This window comes from Dysidea avara, chromosome 6 (assembly GCF_963678975.1).
Source record: "Dysidea avara chromosome 6, odDysAvar1.4, whole genome shotgun sequence".
Lineage (NCBI taxonomy): Eukaryota > Metazoa > Porifera > Demospongiae > Dictyoceratida > Dysideidae > Dysidea > Dysidea avara.
The window spans coordinates 39,202,754-39,218,108 of NC_089277.1; the positions used below are offsets into that span (position 1 = coordinate 39,202,754).

A 15,355-nucleotide genomic window follows, 5' to 3' on the forward strand; every position below is an offset into this window, starting at 1 on the left:
TGCACTCTCTATCTGTACCAAAATCCAAGGCTATCAAATAACACGTGTCAATTTTTGCAGAGAAGTTTATAAAAGGAGTCCTAATCTCAATAATCTTTAAAAGTCAAACTTTTGACTCCGTGTACTGTAAATCTCACCACCAGCTGGTGCAATTTCAATCCAATTATCTATATTTTTAAATACATGCATGAATTTTCTATCATTTGCTAATAGATTTGTGCTAATGAAAAATAGGCTTACCAACAGACATGTACAATGTTATATATTCACTTTCCAATTGTTTACAAAAGTTACTTTTTGAAAGAAATTAAACACACAGCATATAATTTTCAGTCATACAAGTTAGATTCCCTGCTGTAAAGCTACATGGTTTGGAGCTATTTCTTGTAGCTTAATGTGCTGCTTTATCCTCACTAAGTCAAACTCTTCATCAAATTTACCAGACTTGTAGCTCTCAATAGTTTGCTCTATGTACGGTGATCCTGCCTCCAAGGAAGTAACAAGCTGTTGGAGTTCTTTTGTTAATATTTTAATAATTGGTGCTTTCAGTAGAGAGATGACATGATAATCAAATGTTGCCATCTGTAATTTCTCACATCGCCTTGTCATGTTGTAAAGTACTTCTCCTTTACAATAGGGAATTATTTTTTTAACAACAGCAACTGCCTGTTTTGCTACAACTGTTATCGGATAATCTTGCATGTACGTGTCTATTGTTTGGTTTAAAGCATCATAATTTCTTTGGGTGAGACATTGTTGACACTTCTGATTCAGAATTCTACTTGATTTGTGAGCGCTTTTCAATATTTTATGACAGTCATTTATCAGTATGTTAATGTGATCAATCAATGATACAAACAATTTTGAAATGTTTGGTGAGCTTTTTACAGCTTCTTGTATTCGTTTTAATAGTACTATGGTGGTATGTGGATCAAGAATTCTGCACATGTTAATCTGCTGTATGTGATAAGGTAAGCTTTGGAATTCTATTTCATTCACTCTGAAATATAAGTATTCCACATCAGATAACAATCTTGTGTCATGTATTTTATAAGAACTTTGGAATTGTTGTACTAGCCCATCCTTGACTGCTCTACAAGTGTCTAGTTCACCAAATGGCGACAAACGCTGGACATCATCACTCTCCATTCGCTCAATGATGTATTGACTGATGACAGCATGAACCTCCACACAGTTTTGCACCTTATTGTGTGGAGGTAATGTAACATCAGTAAATTGAATTAGACCATAAGATGATAGTACATCAACACTATCTCTTGCTTCATAGTCAGTAATCCTCCATAGATATTGTAGCACCGCCGTTTGTAGTGAGGTGCCTATTCCAGTCCAAAGTATAAACGTTTTCAGTTTATCTGACAACGGTTCTTTTAGCATGTCTAAACTAACCTCAATGCAACTCCTTGCTGCAAATTTACGACTTCTTTCAATGTTATTTTTATCAAACGCTGTAAGTCCTTTATCATGTAATTTAGCTTGTACATTTTCTATTGCTTTATGGCTGGATAAAGAGTGTTGTTTAGTGCTAACAGAAAGCTGTCCTCTAATAAGAGACAGCAGTAGTGGCCACAGGTGGACATCTTGAGCTAGTTCATCAAGTAAGCTCACATCTTCTTGTGACAGTTGATTGATATCAACCACTCCACTGGTCAGTAGAGAGATAGCTTCATCTTGCTCCATTGGACCTATGCTTAATACCTGTTTGGTAGGTATGTATTGTTTAATATCATTCATCCTGGTAGTGAGGAGTATTTTACAGTTACTAAATGCCTTCACTATCGGCTCAGCATCTTCAACATGCCACACGTCATCGATAATAACAAGAAGATTACGACAATGAAGACTTGTTAACTGAAGAATCTGTTGTTCAACAACATTAACATCGCAATGCTTATCTGTTAATAGATTATACAATCCTTTTAGCTTCATGATGGGATCAATAGCTTGTGGTCCAAGCTCTACAAAAAGAACACCATCAGGAAACTCATCTTGTATATTAGACTGGTGACATAAGACAGTAACAATAGCAGTCTTTCCAAATCCACCAGCTCCAGTAATAGCTAAACTTACTCCATAGTCATTAGTGTCAGCAGTGCCTTCACATAATTTTGTGACTATTTCATCTAATAACTTTTGACGTGGTACAAAGTTGAGTGGTAATGGTGGAGGAGGTGGGCACTTTATCCCTGTAGTGGACCAAAAAATTGTACAGGTATGTATCGTATTGTCAATTTGTCTTCAATTACAGCCCAGGCATTTATTTCCTTCAAGCTTTTTTACCCCGGCAACTAAACAAGACCGGCTACTACACGTTAAGCTTGGGCTCCAGGATGAGTTAAGTTCCAGATTTTCAACATTAACAGTGAGTTGCTAGCGATATGAGGAAAGCCACCACAGTAAGGTACAAGGTATGGTATGTATAAAATTAACATCATAGTTTCAGGCCACCGTGTGCATAAAACAGTATGGATACCAGTTTTAGGAGAGCAGCTCTAAAATGAAAAGAAGTCCAGTGATCCACACAATGATGTCATTTTCTGCTTTGCCAATACTGGCAATACAGCTGGCCAGGTGACAACTACCATTCAGGCACCCAGCGTCTATTCAAGACACTTGGTCTGTTGTAGTGCACACCTGGCAACTAAATGAGACCAGGCAACTAAACGAGACCAGGAATTTAAGCCAGAACGGCCATATTTTGAGACGATATGGTATATCAGATAGCAATCATACTACCTGTACCATTAAATAGCAGTGGACCAAAAATTAATGTGGAATCTACGTAAAAACCAGGTGTTAAGATTTTAGTCATGAAACATATACCTGTAGCATTTCGGAAGAGTTTTAATGTTAATCTAGCATTAAACTGAAAGCCTTCATGAAATGTGACTGGGCCTGCAAATACAGAGCATGTGAGCACAAATTTCACATACACTGTAACAGGTGATATCTCAGTACCACTATAGTGTTATTAGTGTATTTGCATTCTGTAACTTATACTATGAAGACAGTTATCAAATGTTTGATAAGGGCTGAAAGCTTCATAACTACACATACCACGATGACATAAAACATGATACAGTACTTTAAAATGTAGGGAAAATTTGTGTACCCACATGCCCTGTTTTTGCAAGCCTGGTCACAAATAATACGATGATGTGTCAGTCAAAATTTTACAAGTGGAGATTGGAGATAAGGAGGATAGGAATTTAGAGTGTGAGAGAAAACCATATATAGTAAGATATTAGATCTTAATTTCCACTCTGTAACTATACTACCTCATAACACTTCCAGAATGTGATGCGTACCCCAACCATAAATATTTTGATAAACCTCCAGGATGTCACCACAGGTAATCACAGTATTGTACAAATGAAGCCAGCCCAAAATAAATGAGAAAATATGATAATATTGTAACTGATATACAACTAAGTGTTGTGAGGTGAGCTGGCTGGCTTACATTCATGAAGTCAGCATTATTGAAGTACAGTAGGTTGTTCGATATACACCTACTTCTACCAACCTTTTTCCAAACGCTTTTGCTGATAACTCATCTGCTTCTCTAGTTTCATTTTCAATGATAAATATCCTAATTATATAAGAATACACATAATTTTAGTAACCATGGGATTATGGATAAATTAATTTGTGTACAAAAAAATGAATATACAGTACATGCAGGTACAGACTGTGTTTGCTTGCTTTGCAGTGCAGACATTTTGTATTTATCCATAGTTTAAGATTTGTTTTGTGTATCTAAGTGCTGAAAAGTTGGTTAAAATTGAACAACAAGATAGTTCATGCTGTGATGATAAATGTTTTAATACAGAACGTCTAATGTTATCATGTGATATCTATGCCAATGTACATCTATCATCCAAAACAATTTGACTGTCCACAAGTAAGAATATAAATGATCACTGCTTAGTGATAACAATTTACCAAAAAATTAATAGTGTTTCTTTCAAAATTCATAATGGATAAATATTCCACTTAAAAAGACTATAATGTTTGTATGGTTTGTCACTAAATAACATTATGACACAAACCTTGCTGGGGCTGTGGTGGTTGAGATGCATTGATTACTGCAGTTGACCCAACCCTCATTGACAAATCAATTGTTGTCCGGCAAGGTGTTGATCCATAGATAGCATTATTAGGTAGTGATGTATTGGTATTGTTTGTAGTGGCTGGTGGTGGTGAGGAACAAAGAGCTTCCAAAAATTCTGTTTTGAGAAAATCAAGAAGTAAAGTTACTTTTAACTGACTGATCTTTATCTAAAAATTGGAGTAAGCATTTAATTCATGTACATATTTATCGAAAAATATACTTTGTAGAAAAATTAGTGAATTCTTACAAGCAAAAAGGATATCCAAGCTTAGGAATTGTGAAAAGGATATCCAAGCTTAGGAATTGTGATATTAAACATATACTTTACTCCACCAGATGTAACTTATATATCCTATATATAAATTCAAACCAGTGGCGGATCCAGATGGGTTTCTGTGGTTTCGACAGAAACCCCCTTTGAAATTTATCTGAGCAGGAGCTTGAGATCTTTGTTGGCAATTTATCATGGCAAAACTATATAGTATCACTAACTATACAAGCACACATGCATTCAGTTGCATTTAACTCACAGGCGGTAGCATAAGCGGTGGAGATGGGGGCAGGGGGGGGGGGGGGGGGGGGCATGGCTCCCTTACTTTTAGGCCAATGCACGCTTGTAACAAAAGATCAAGATACTCTAATAGAACAGTCATATTTTATGTCTCTTCGAAACTGCAAGTAGCTATTCAGATTTATCTGGAAGAAGCTTAGTGAAATAGCCTAAAATGCAATCTCAGAGCTTCTAAAATGCAAAATTTTCTGGGGGCATGCCACCCAGACCCCCAAAATAGCATGCACGATTGTTTTCTGTGCTTTCAAATCTGTTGCCACCCAAGTTGGCCCCCTCACTTATTGGCCTGCTCCATGCATAGCCCCCACAAAAGATCGAGATACTCTAATAGAACAGTCACTTACTCTAATAGAACAGTCAAACTGCACCTAGCTACTCGATTTTATCCAGTGAAATACCCTAAAATACTATCTCAGATCTTCTAAAATTCAAAGTTTTCCTGGGGGCCATGCCCCCAGACCCCCAAAATAACATGTATGAATGATTTCTGTGCTTTCAAACTTTCACCACCCAAGTTGGCCTCCTCACTCATCAACCTGCTCCACCGCTCTTGATTTAACTGTAGCATCAAGTAAAAATCCCAGCAGTGTATTACCTTCTGTGCTGACAAAAATACTTTACTTTTCACCTACCAGTTTATTGAAAACAATTGAGATACTCTAATAGAGCAGTCAGGCTACAGCTTAGTACAACTCGCACCCTGGAAACAGTTTGTTTCACAGTTTAAAAGGAAAACCAGCTGAGCTGACTACCCAGTATCTAATCTTAAAGCATTGAATGTAGTCTAAAATCTAATCTCACAGCTTCTAAAGTCTTAAAATTTTCTTGCGATTCCTCAGAGTTTTCAATATCTAGGTATAGCTAGCTAATCATCATTATTTCAGAAACCCCTTTTAAAAAATCCTAGATCCACCACTGCAAACATGTTTTTGATTTCAAAAACAACTTGACTTTATTCTTTATCAAACAGTATGGTAGTAGGGAGCGCCTCACAAGAAGTGCATGTCCTTCAAAGGCCATCCAAAGGGAGTTCAGCTGCAAACAGTTAATCTTATAGACAGTTCAGCAAGAAGCAAGTCACCCTATAGAGAGTTCAGCTACAAATATATTGCTGTAGTGATTCAGAACATTACAAGTCACACTGAAGAGAGTTCAGCTATAAACAAGCCATGCACCCTGTAGAGAGTTCAGCTACAAATAATTCACTCTGTAGAGAGATCAGCTACAAACAAGTCACCCTGTAGAGATATCAGCTAGATACAAGTTACCTTATAGGGATCAGCTACAAACAAATCACCCTGTAGGAATATGTGTTGGAAACAAGTCACTCTGAAAAGAGTTCAGCTACAAACAATGGGAGTTTCAGCTACAGTTCAGTTATGTATAAGAAGTCACCTTATTACCTACAGTATGATTATCTTTCATTGTTAAATATACAAATATTTTTAATCAGGCAAAAAGCTGTACACAACATTTCTTCCTTTGTTCCACAATTCCTGCAGAAAGAAAAAAAAAACAAGATAGAAGGAAGCACCAAAGCCAGTTAATGGCCAGCTTTGTGGCTTACAATACAAAAAGAAGTGATATCTAAACCAAAACAGCCAAGCTGTAAAAAAAGAGTGCAGCCCTCAAAAAGGCCAGGATGAAAAAATATGTGAAATCTAAGGTGAGAGCCAAGAAATGGCTATGATGGTAGGTTAATGGCAAAAATTTTAATTACGTACAACAATTCAGGTGAATTTGGTGCCGAATCCTAGTGGAGGAGGCAATGCAAATTCACCTGAATTGTCATAATTAAAATTTTTGCCATTAACCTACCATCACGGCCGCCACCTTAGATTTCACATCTTCTTTCACCCTAGCTTTTTTGAGGGCTGCACTCTTTTTTACAGCTTGGCTGTTTTAGTTTAGATTACATGGTATCAAAACAGAACCTTTTTTGGAAAATCCTTACTTGGGAATCAAACGGAACATATGTGTCTGACTCTGCAAAACCACCGGACGTATTGCCCGTGACAAAAAATTTGATTTTTGCTATGAACACAAAGCTACATAAATACACTACCTTTCACTGCCACAATCAGCCAGGGTTGAGTGGTCTGATACTGCTGGCTACTTTTTCCAAGGCCAGTGGCAATCCGTATGGATGGTCTGGATCCCTAATGGAGCTCTGGCCCAACCCACCACTCATTGTGGAGCTTTGCCTGATACTACCATGGCATGGACAACTTCGGTAAAAACTATCTAAAATGGTGGAAAACTTAGTTCTTGGCTTCTTGTTCAGTGGATGGTTTAAATTTAAGGAATTGGTGTAAAATGTGTGAAAATTTTATTCACGTAACTTCAACCATTGGGGAGCTCCAAACTCTGAATAATTAAATCTCAACGCTTGTATATAGGTGATAAGACTGGTTTTCTTAGAGCCAGTCACATGTATACTATTACATTCCAATATGTGACTGATTATTAGAAAATCACCCTTATGGGTGCATAGAGAAAACATATTTCAACATTTCAAAACAGTGTAACCCACCAGTCTTTGAAGCTACTCATACAGAATTTCCACCAAATATGAGCTATTTAAGACCTTTAAAAGTACCTGGTAGCCAAGGCAATCTTTGAAGAGTTTCTTGCCATTTTAGATAGTGGGGGTGGAATGGAGGGCAAATGATAGAGTACTAGAATGGACGGAGGTAGTAAATGAAGTTACCAGGCCACAAAATAGCCCATCAGAGGCAGTTTATAGACTGAAATATGTATCACAAAATAAACAAGTGACACACACTCAGCTCTCTGCTGGTCTATCCAGAGTGCTTCAGCCCTCTATAGTTGTGAACACGTCTGGTCTGGTAATATAGGCCACTAGTATGTCACCTAGCAAAAGCAGACCAGATGAGTTTAAAGGATGCTAGGTGTGGAAATCAATAGCCTGATAGTGTAGCAACTTTGTGCTGGAGTTATCTCATTTCAGACTTGTGCACCCACTGGGGTGATTTTGAAAATTTGGTCACATATAGAGATTTTCAAACAGGGCTCTAATACATTAGTTGTATTACTTGGGTCTCAATTTCATTAAATTTGTGACTTCAAAGTTATTTGATTATGTTTCAAAATCAAAGGAGCAGACAACCAACACATATGTGAAAGTGCTTAATATACATGTAATTATTTTGGCTTGATATTTTATACACATTTAATAGCTAATAACAAACTTTGATAAAATAACATTACAACAAATTTTTACAGGAGTCACAAACCATTTCTTAAAACTTCAATACGCTGCTTGGTGTTTTCATCATCACACAACTTGTCCAAGTCATCACACAACATCAAAACATGATCCTCTGCTTTAATTCCATATAGTAGCTGACATATAATTGCTTCATTTATGAGCTCAACAGATGGAAGCTTTCTAAGTTCAAGCAGATAATTGGCAGGCTGTTGAGGAAATAACTGTTTCATTTTATCGACAGTTGTAACATAGTCGTGTGGCAGACAATGGCACAACCTTTCATAGTTTTTCTTGAGCACTAAAAATGCTGCAATAAGTACGAAATAAGTTATCAAGATGTTACACTTCGTAAAAGTTTAGCTATAAACTAAATAAAAAAATTAAGCAGCATGCATGGACTGTTATGCAGTATGTACACTACTTCATGGAATTTGCATAAGAGTGTTGCAGTAGCCATGCCACTACTTACAGTAGCCATGCCACTACTTACAGTAGCCATGCCACTACTTACAGTAGCCATGCCACTACTTACAGTAGCCATGCCACTACTTACAGTAGCCATGCCACTACTTACAGTAGCCATGCCACTACTTACAGTAGCCATGCCACTACAACATAAAATAACATGGCAACCAGACATCACTCATAATTATATAAAATTATTATGCATAATTATGTCCACCATACATCACGGTATTGCTGTATGCTAGAGATCATGGAGACTTGAACAATAATATCACCCAACAACCAACGTAGCTTAGCCAAAAAATGTCCCTAAAATTATTTCAATGGGTTGCTATGAAATTTATATCAAATTTTCTATATGTACTTCTGTTCCTAACTAAGTCACTAACTGACTACTACCTTCAGGCAAGCATAACTCGACTATAAATAAGACTACAGGCCATGGAGTTACATCATCACTACATGTATGGCACCTATGCCTCTTAAGCCCCTGTATGAGATGCAAAGTGAACAGCATGTAACATAGCTTCCTTTACCCTTTGATGACTGATCCAATTTGATAGTGGAAAATATGTTTTGATAGAATGAACTGCCAACACCTAGAAGATTCATTATATATACATACTTAATGAGATAAGTGACATGTGATTCACTTACTCAGTGATGTTGAGTGATGTTGTTGATCACTTGATAATGATTGAATATTAGCAGTAGATGTTGTACTGATTGGTAACTGAATGCTACTGGAGCTATCTACATGTACACCATAATGTATTGTAATATAAAGACACAAAGAGTCAAAGGCCATATTATTTTGATGTACATACTCACTGTATGTGCAGTTCAAGCATTAGATTATAGTTTGGCTCTTGTCGTTGTGTTTTGTAATTCAGTCTCAATTAAGGTACCCAAGCAATATTAAATTAAAAGAATGACAATATATATAATTATAGGCAAAAACGTGATACAAAACAAATTCTCTTACACTACAGAATCACACAATAAAATAGTAGTTTAAAATCTCACAGCTCTGCAGGAATGATTTTTGCTTATTTGCTGTTTGATAAAATCAATGTTCTACGTACACTTCCACCAACTAACCTGCATATCCAGATCTTATTCCATTAATAATCATCATCATTTGTTGTGATGTATTAATAGTCTCCAGCTGATCACACAGATCAAGTAATTCTTCTCTACAGCTCATCCTCTCAATCAAACAATCCAATATTATCTTATTAGCAGTAGTGGAGTTACTACTGCTCAATATCATACAAATCTGATCATCGCTGATATAATTCTGTAACATCCCAACACTCTGTTCATAGTTATCAGGCATCGATTGTAGAATAGTGTCATAATGTGTCTTGAGTTGAGCAAAATCTGAAATTGTGTATATCTTCAATGATTAAACCTTTTAAACAATTATTTTCACACCTTTGTTGGCAACAATGTTCTGTGGCAGCTTTTGTGCTTCATCCACAGCTGGCTGAGGTGATGGCACTGTTTTAAACAAAAGCAAAGTTACAAATACTGCAGTAGCTATATTTCACTGAGCTGTATGTACATTATAAAGCTGTGAGCAGGTATGTAATCAATAAATAATAATTGCAAGGGCTTCAGATCTACCATGTTACAAATTGCTCCTATATATATAAACAGCAACAAGGACAAGATAAAAAATATCACCTCTGAATGAAAATATTCACTGATAGCATATGCTGTGTAGCAGACTGCAGAGGCAATGCAACTGGCATGATTTGCAACAGTTGACTAACCCTAACCCTAACCCTAAGAGATAAGTCTTATGTTTCATAATTGTATCAATATTAGTCAATTATACTGCATGTACACATTTGCCCATCAGTATTATAACTACGTGATTTCTGCAGATATGTGACACTATGGAAGAATCAGTCATCCCCTAAGTGAATTGAAAATGGTTTTAGCCCTCTTGCCCTTCTGCTTATGATTTGTCCAGTATTGCTCACTTAACTTACTCTTTTTATTACTTGCATCAACGGCTCTACATCTTCTTCTACCAACAACCTGGCGGTGACTACTAATGGAGTAGTTGTTAGCTCTGTCATCTGATGGTCCACTATCAACACATCGAATAATGATGTTGTCTACTGCATAATTGTCAAGTGGTTGAGGGAATGTAACAGCTTGTTTTTTCACAACAATACCTTCTGCAATTAAAAAAACAACATGTTAATGTACAGTATGAAGACACATAATATGTGTCATGTGCCAACAACACTGGCTCATCACACCGCTACACAATGACAGAAAGAAATGTGATTTTCACACATGCATAATTTTCTCTGAAGCATGCTATTTTTTTCCTCCTGTAGGGCTCACATATGTGACCGGGCCTGCGAAAACAGGGCATGTGGATCACTCTACAGGTCATATCTCAGTAGTGGAAAAGTATATTTCCATTCTGTAACTTGCATCATGATGCCAATTAAATGTTTACTAAGAGCTGAAAATTGCAATGACATAGCATAATCGTACAAAAAGTTATGAGTGATGAAACTATGAAAAAGTAGGCAAAAATCATGTGCCCACATGCCCTATTAATGCAGGCCTGGTCACATATAGTGTAAGCCACACAACATAAATTATGTGATTGAGTTTCAAATTCACACCAGCCTTTTCACAAGATGGACAAGATAAGCCAGACCACTTGGCTTCAAAAGATATATGAATGAAACGTTCAATCCAATGCAATAAAATTAATGATCATCATAATGACTGTGTAGAAGCAATGTGTGTGAAAGCCATAGCCCATCTAAGCCTTATGAAGTTGAAAAAATCCACACAATTGCAAGCTGTGAAAAAAGTGTGCAGCCTTTAAAAGTCTCCAGTAGGAGTAAAGGTTGCAACAATAAAAATTAGTAGCTCTAGGTCAATTATATTGTAATGAAAGATAAAACCAAAGTTGGAACATATTTGACCACACCTGTCTTCAGTTTATCAGTAAGATCAGTCATTACTGAAATCATGTTGAAATAGTAACAGAACTGTTCGTAATCCTTTGTAGTGTCTAACTGAACTAGTAGAAGATTGATAATCCTTTGACATCTGATTCTTGAGCTTTCTCCATTGGCAATAAAACTCTCCACATCACTAGAAATTTCTAAATGTTGTTTTAGAATTTTGATGGTCAGTTTGCAGTTAGGTATTAAACTCTGATACAACAAGTTGTAGTATCTGATCAGAAATGAGAGTTCTGTTAAACACAATAATTATAAAAGCACAGATAAAGTAAAATTGTTATCTTACGAGGTTTTCTTAAAATCATTTCAATCACTTGTGGTCCATACCAGCAATCTGGTTTATTCAATACTGCATGATCACCAACTGGTGATCCATTGTTTTTAACACCTATTAAGTTATGCTTGCCACAGTGTCGTAACACACGCATAATGCATTCAAGCAAGATTTTAATTATAAGTGTTTTATATTGAAATAATTGCTTTTATAATTTAATCTGCTTTGCACATAGAACATTTACTTCAACCCGAATCTTCTTTTATTTTGTTATGGATTACATGTAACTAATGAACAGTACAAATGAGGTAGCTACAACCACAGCAAAACTTAAATATTTTATGTAAATATTAAAGAACTTTGTGTGGGCGAGATCAACGGAAAAGGTGTGCTAAATTTTCTATAATATTGCAACAAGTGCTTTATTTCAAACCAACTGTGTTATATCTGCCCTAATTGGACAAAATAACACAGTTTGTGGGCATTATAGCACTGTTACCTACGTGACTGCAGGCTAATAGCCCACAGCGGGCAAGCAATCACCCATTATAAGTATGATCAATCATCCAAGCTAGTGCAGGCTAACAGTACTGAGTGATGAATCACTCCAGTTGATGCAATGCTTACCACTAGATTCCTTTTATAAACTAACCTAAATACTTTGATGTTGTATATGTTGCTGTTACATTTGTTAATGTAAATGGAAAGTCCAGGAAATATCACGGAATCTCTTCACTTTGAAATTGGTTGTGGGTTGTGAACAAAACCTGTCAAATTACCCTTTGAGCATTTAACATACCAAACCATGGTGAACTATATGTGAGTTACATCGTAATACTAGTTTGTGTCCATACAGGCTGCTAATAGTTTGTGTAGCATGTAGTCTTTATACTTGGCTGCCAGCTACGACTAGAAACTTCTTTAAAGCATTGCCTTGCTCATGCAATATGAAAAATAAAGCACTCATCTGAGCACACTGGGCTTTATGTTTCATATAGCACATATAGCACTTGCAGCAATGGTTTATTTACTATATACAGTGTACCTGCAGTATCATACTTAGTATTGTGAATGCATCACAACAAGCCATCCTTGACAGTTACCATAATGTCGCATTGAGTGTACAAAAGTATATTACATATCATAGTTTGCTTGTTAAATAGACCAGTCACTTACTAGAAGAGTTATCCCTATCGCAGTGATGATCCATAGTGTCCTCTGTGTAGTCCATGTGCTAATTTGTTGTTATCTGACAATGTGATACTATATAATTGTGAACACTTAAAAGAAAGAAAATAGTGACACCATCATAATTATGCAAAAGAAGTGCATAAGCTTTGTATGCTATAACTAGTTAGTCAAATGTAAAATTAGCATATAACATCTTAATGTATTTTACTTACTAGAAGCTTATACCCTTATACACATTGTCACTCTAACTTTCCAACAAACTCAAAGGATCATATAGTTAGGTATCTTACCTCGTATCTTACTCTTACTCTTCATCACTATAGGACAAACTTTTGACTATTCTATCCCTGTACCTACCACATCCACTCTTCATCATAGAGGTAACATTTTCACTATAACATTCAGGAATTTAAAATGTTGCAGTATAAAATTGGCAACGATTCCATAACATAATAAGCATTATCCTATTCATATGGACTAATTGTTTCCTTAAAGTATTTCCTCCATCTGAAGTATAGCTATATACAGTCAAACAGAGAAATAAATTTTTAGTTGGTATTTCCTGGACAATAAAGAAAGACATTTCACTGGTGTGATATCATGATGTATTCTCATGATGTGTTTGCAAGTTGCACATCAAGACCTTGGCTATCATATAATTTAATTTTCTGCCTTTTAACTCAACAACAGTTAAATAATTTTGTGTTTTCCAACTGTTAACCTATAGCTACAAGATTCTCAACATTCATAGACACTATGTTTGGCTTTCAAAAAGTAACCTAGATATTCAGCTTAGCACAATGATTTCTATTGTTCAAAAGTTTAATTCAAGCAAATATAGTCCCTTTTGAAAGAAAATTAACAGTACCTGGACCTGGATTAACAGTACCTGGATTATTATTATTATTATTGGATGGGCTGGAATGCCCTAGCAAAATCAATTTTGCCAGGGCTAGGCCGCAGGCCTTTGAGAATCCTATATCCTGGTTGATGCCAAATATAATCTATATATCCTCTACTTAAAAGTACTGCTACAGTGGGTGCAGTCACAACGGAGTTGGGTAAAGAGTTCCAGTGGTTAACGACTTTTGAATAACTTACAGTAAAGAGTTCCAGTGGTTTCAGACTTCTTTTATGAAAACACTTCTTCTCTCTGACTTTTACTCTTATACACTGTACAGCTTTAACATTAACACAATCATAGCTGACCTCAATTAACTGTTAGCTACAACTGATAGCAGCTACACAAGAGAAAAAGTACCACAAACTGGGTAGCAGTTAACTACGATGTCTCTATCTTGTAGATCTATGATGAAACATTCAACCTCGGCTACAACCCGCTTCGCACGTGAACATATCCAAAAATTAAGCGACTTTTAATAATTTTTTTTTTATTGGCAAGATACACGCGTCTACACTGGAAGCAGGTTTTCAAGGCTCTGTTATGGAGCGTCAGATAACTTTTAAACCTTTCCCAGGTTCTAGCAGGAATGGCCAGCATGACATCTACTTTCACGTAAAATGTAACAGCTTAATACGGCCTTCTTCATGGTACAAAGTAGGGGGTTTAACATTACACATAGAACCATTGGCAATGAAAATACGTATTGGCTCACCCCAACAATCCAGGCGCGAACTTTTTAACGAATCCAGGCTAGATCTATCCTTTCTTGAATACTTCAGCTAGCTATACCGTTCGTGACGAACGTTTTACACGGTACAAATAATTTTATAAAAATCACCATCTCAATCCAATAGTCGCATACCCCGGCTGAGCACTGATTATTAGTGACGCGCGCGCTATATTGCGTAGGCGAGTTGCAATGGAGAAGTATTCCGTTCTTGAATGTTTAATTCATCAACTTTTCAATGGTCAATAGTCCTTGTACATCATGCTAATAACTTTTTTGATCACGTGATACATCTTTGTATTTTGTACATGTAATCAAATAAATATTTTTAAAGATGGTCATTATAAAAATTTCAAGTTAGTTGTTTGCAGTTCTCCAACATATATATAAACCTGTGGAAAAAACAGTCACATTTAAATTGGTCAATTTAAAAAAATCTTTATCACGCACACACTACACACACACACGCGCTACACAGACACACTGACACACACACACTACATACACACACTGACACACATAGGCGGCGGAAAGGGAGGGGGGGCTAAAGCCCCCCCCTCGGTCTGCTGAGGGGGGGCTTAGCCCCCCTCAGAATGATATCACACCGAAATTATCTTTCTTGGAGTGGGGCTGAAAACCGTGATAAAGATCGAGATACTCTAATAGAGCAGTCACTCTAATAAAGTAGTCAGTGTGTAGCGAGCTATGTAAGGATTTTTATGTAGTTTATCAGCTAGAAATGGTAGCTGATGAGGTGGAAAGCTCTTGTCAGTTGGTTGTGACCTTTTTTTTTTTTTTTTGGTCTCACCTTACCAAACTATAGAAATAAGTCTGGGTCAGCTCAGCGGAGCCCCCCC

The 15,355-nt window shown here is 36.5% G+C and overlaps 1 protein-coding gene across 1 annotated transcript; it reads right to left on the reverse strand.

Moving 5' to 3' along the window:
* Window positions 1-217: 217 nt before the first annotated feature.
* On the reverse strand, window positions 218-14,627 carry LOC136258798 (uncharacterized). Its single transcript, XM_066052148.1, has 13 exons — window positions 14,077-14,627; window positions 12,853-12,925; window positions 11,689-11,790; window positions 11,366-11,635; window positions 10,398-10,589; window positions 9,835-9,900; window positions 9,499-9,780; window positions 9,055-9,150; window positions 8,934-8,996; window positions 7,958-8,239; window positions 4,068-4,244; window positions 3,542-3,607; window positions 218-2,204 (listed from the first exon to the last, which is right to left on the reverse strand). Exons 2-13 carry the CDS (start codon window positions 12,905-12,907, stop codon window positions 343-345), a joined length of 3,513 nt encoding a protein of 1,170 aa, XP_065908220.1. The 5' UTR covers window positions 12,908-12,925; window positions 14,077-14,627; the 3' UTR covers window positions 218-342.
* Between the last annotated feature and the right edge of the window lie 728 nt (window positions 14,628-15,355).

Excerpts from the sequence above, each read along its gene's own strand:
- LOC136258798 (XM_066052148.1), bottom strand. The coding sequence starts at position 12,907 with ATGGACTACACAGAGGACACTATGGATCATCACTGCGATAGGGATAAC. Across the intron at positions 11,636-11,688 it reads AATGATTTTAAGAAAACCTC|AACTCTCATTTCTGATCAGA; the intron begins GTAAGATAACAA and ends TGTGTTTAACAG. Across the intron at positions 10,590-11,365 it reads TACTGATAAACTGAAGACAG|AAGGTATTGTTGTGAAAAAA; the intron begins GTGTGGTCAAAT and ends TTTTAATTGCAG.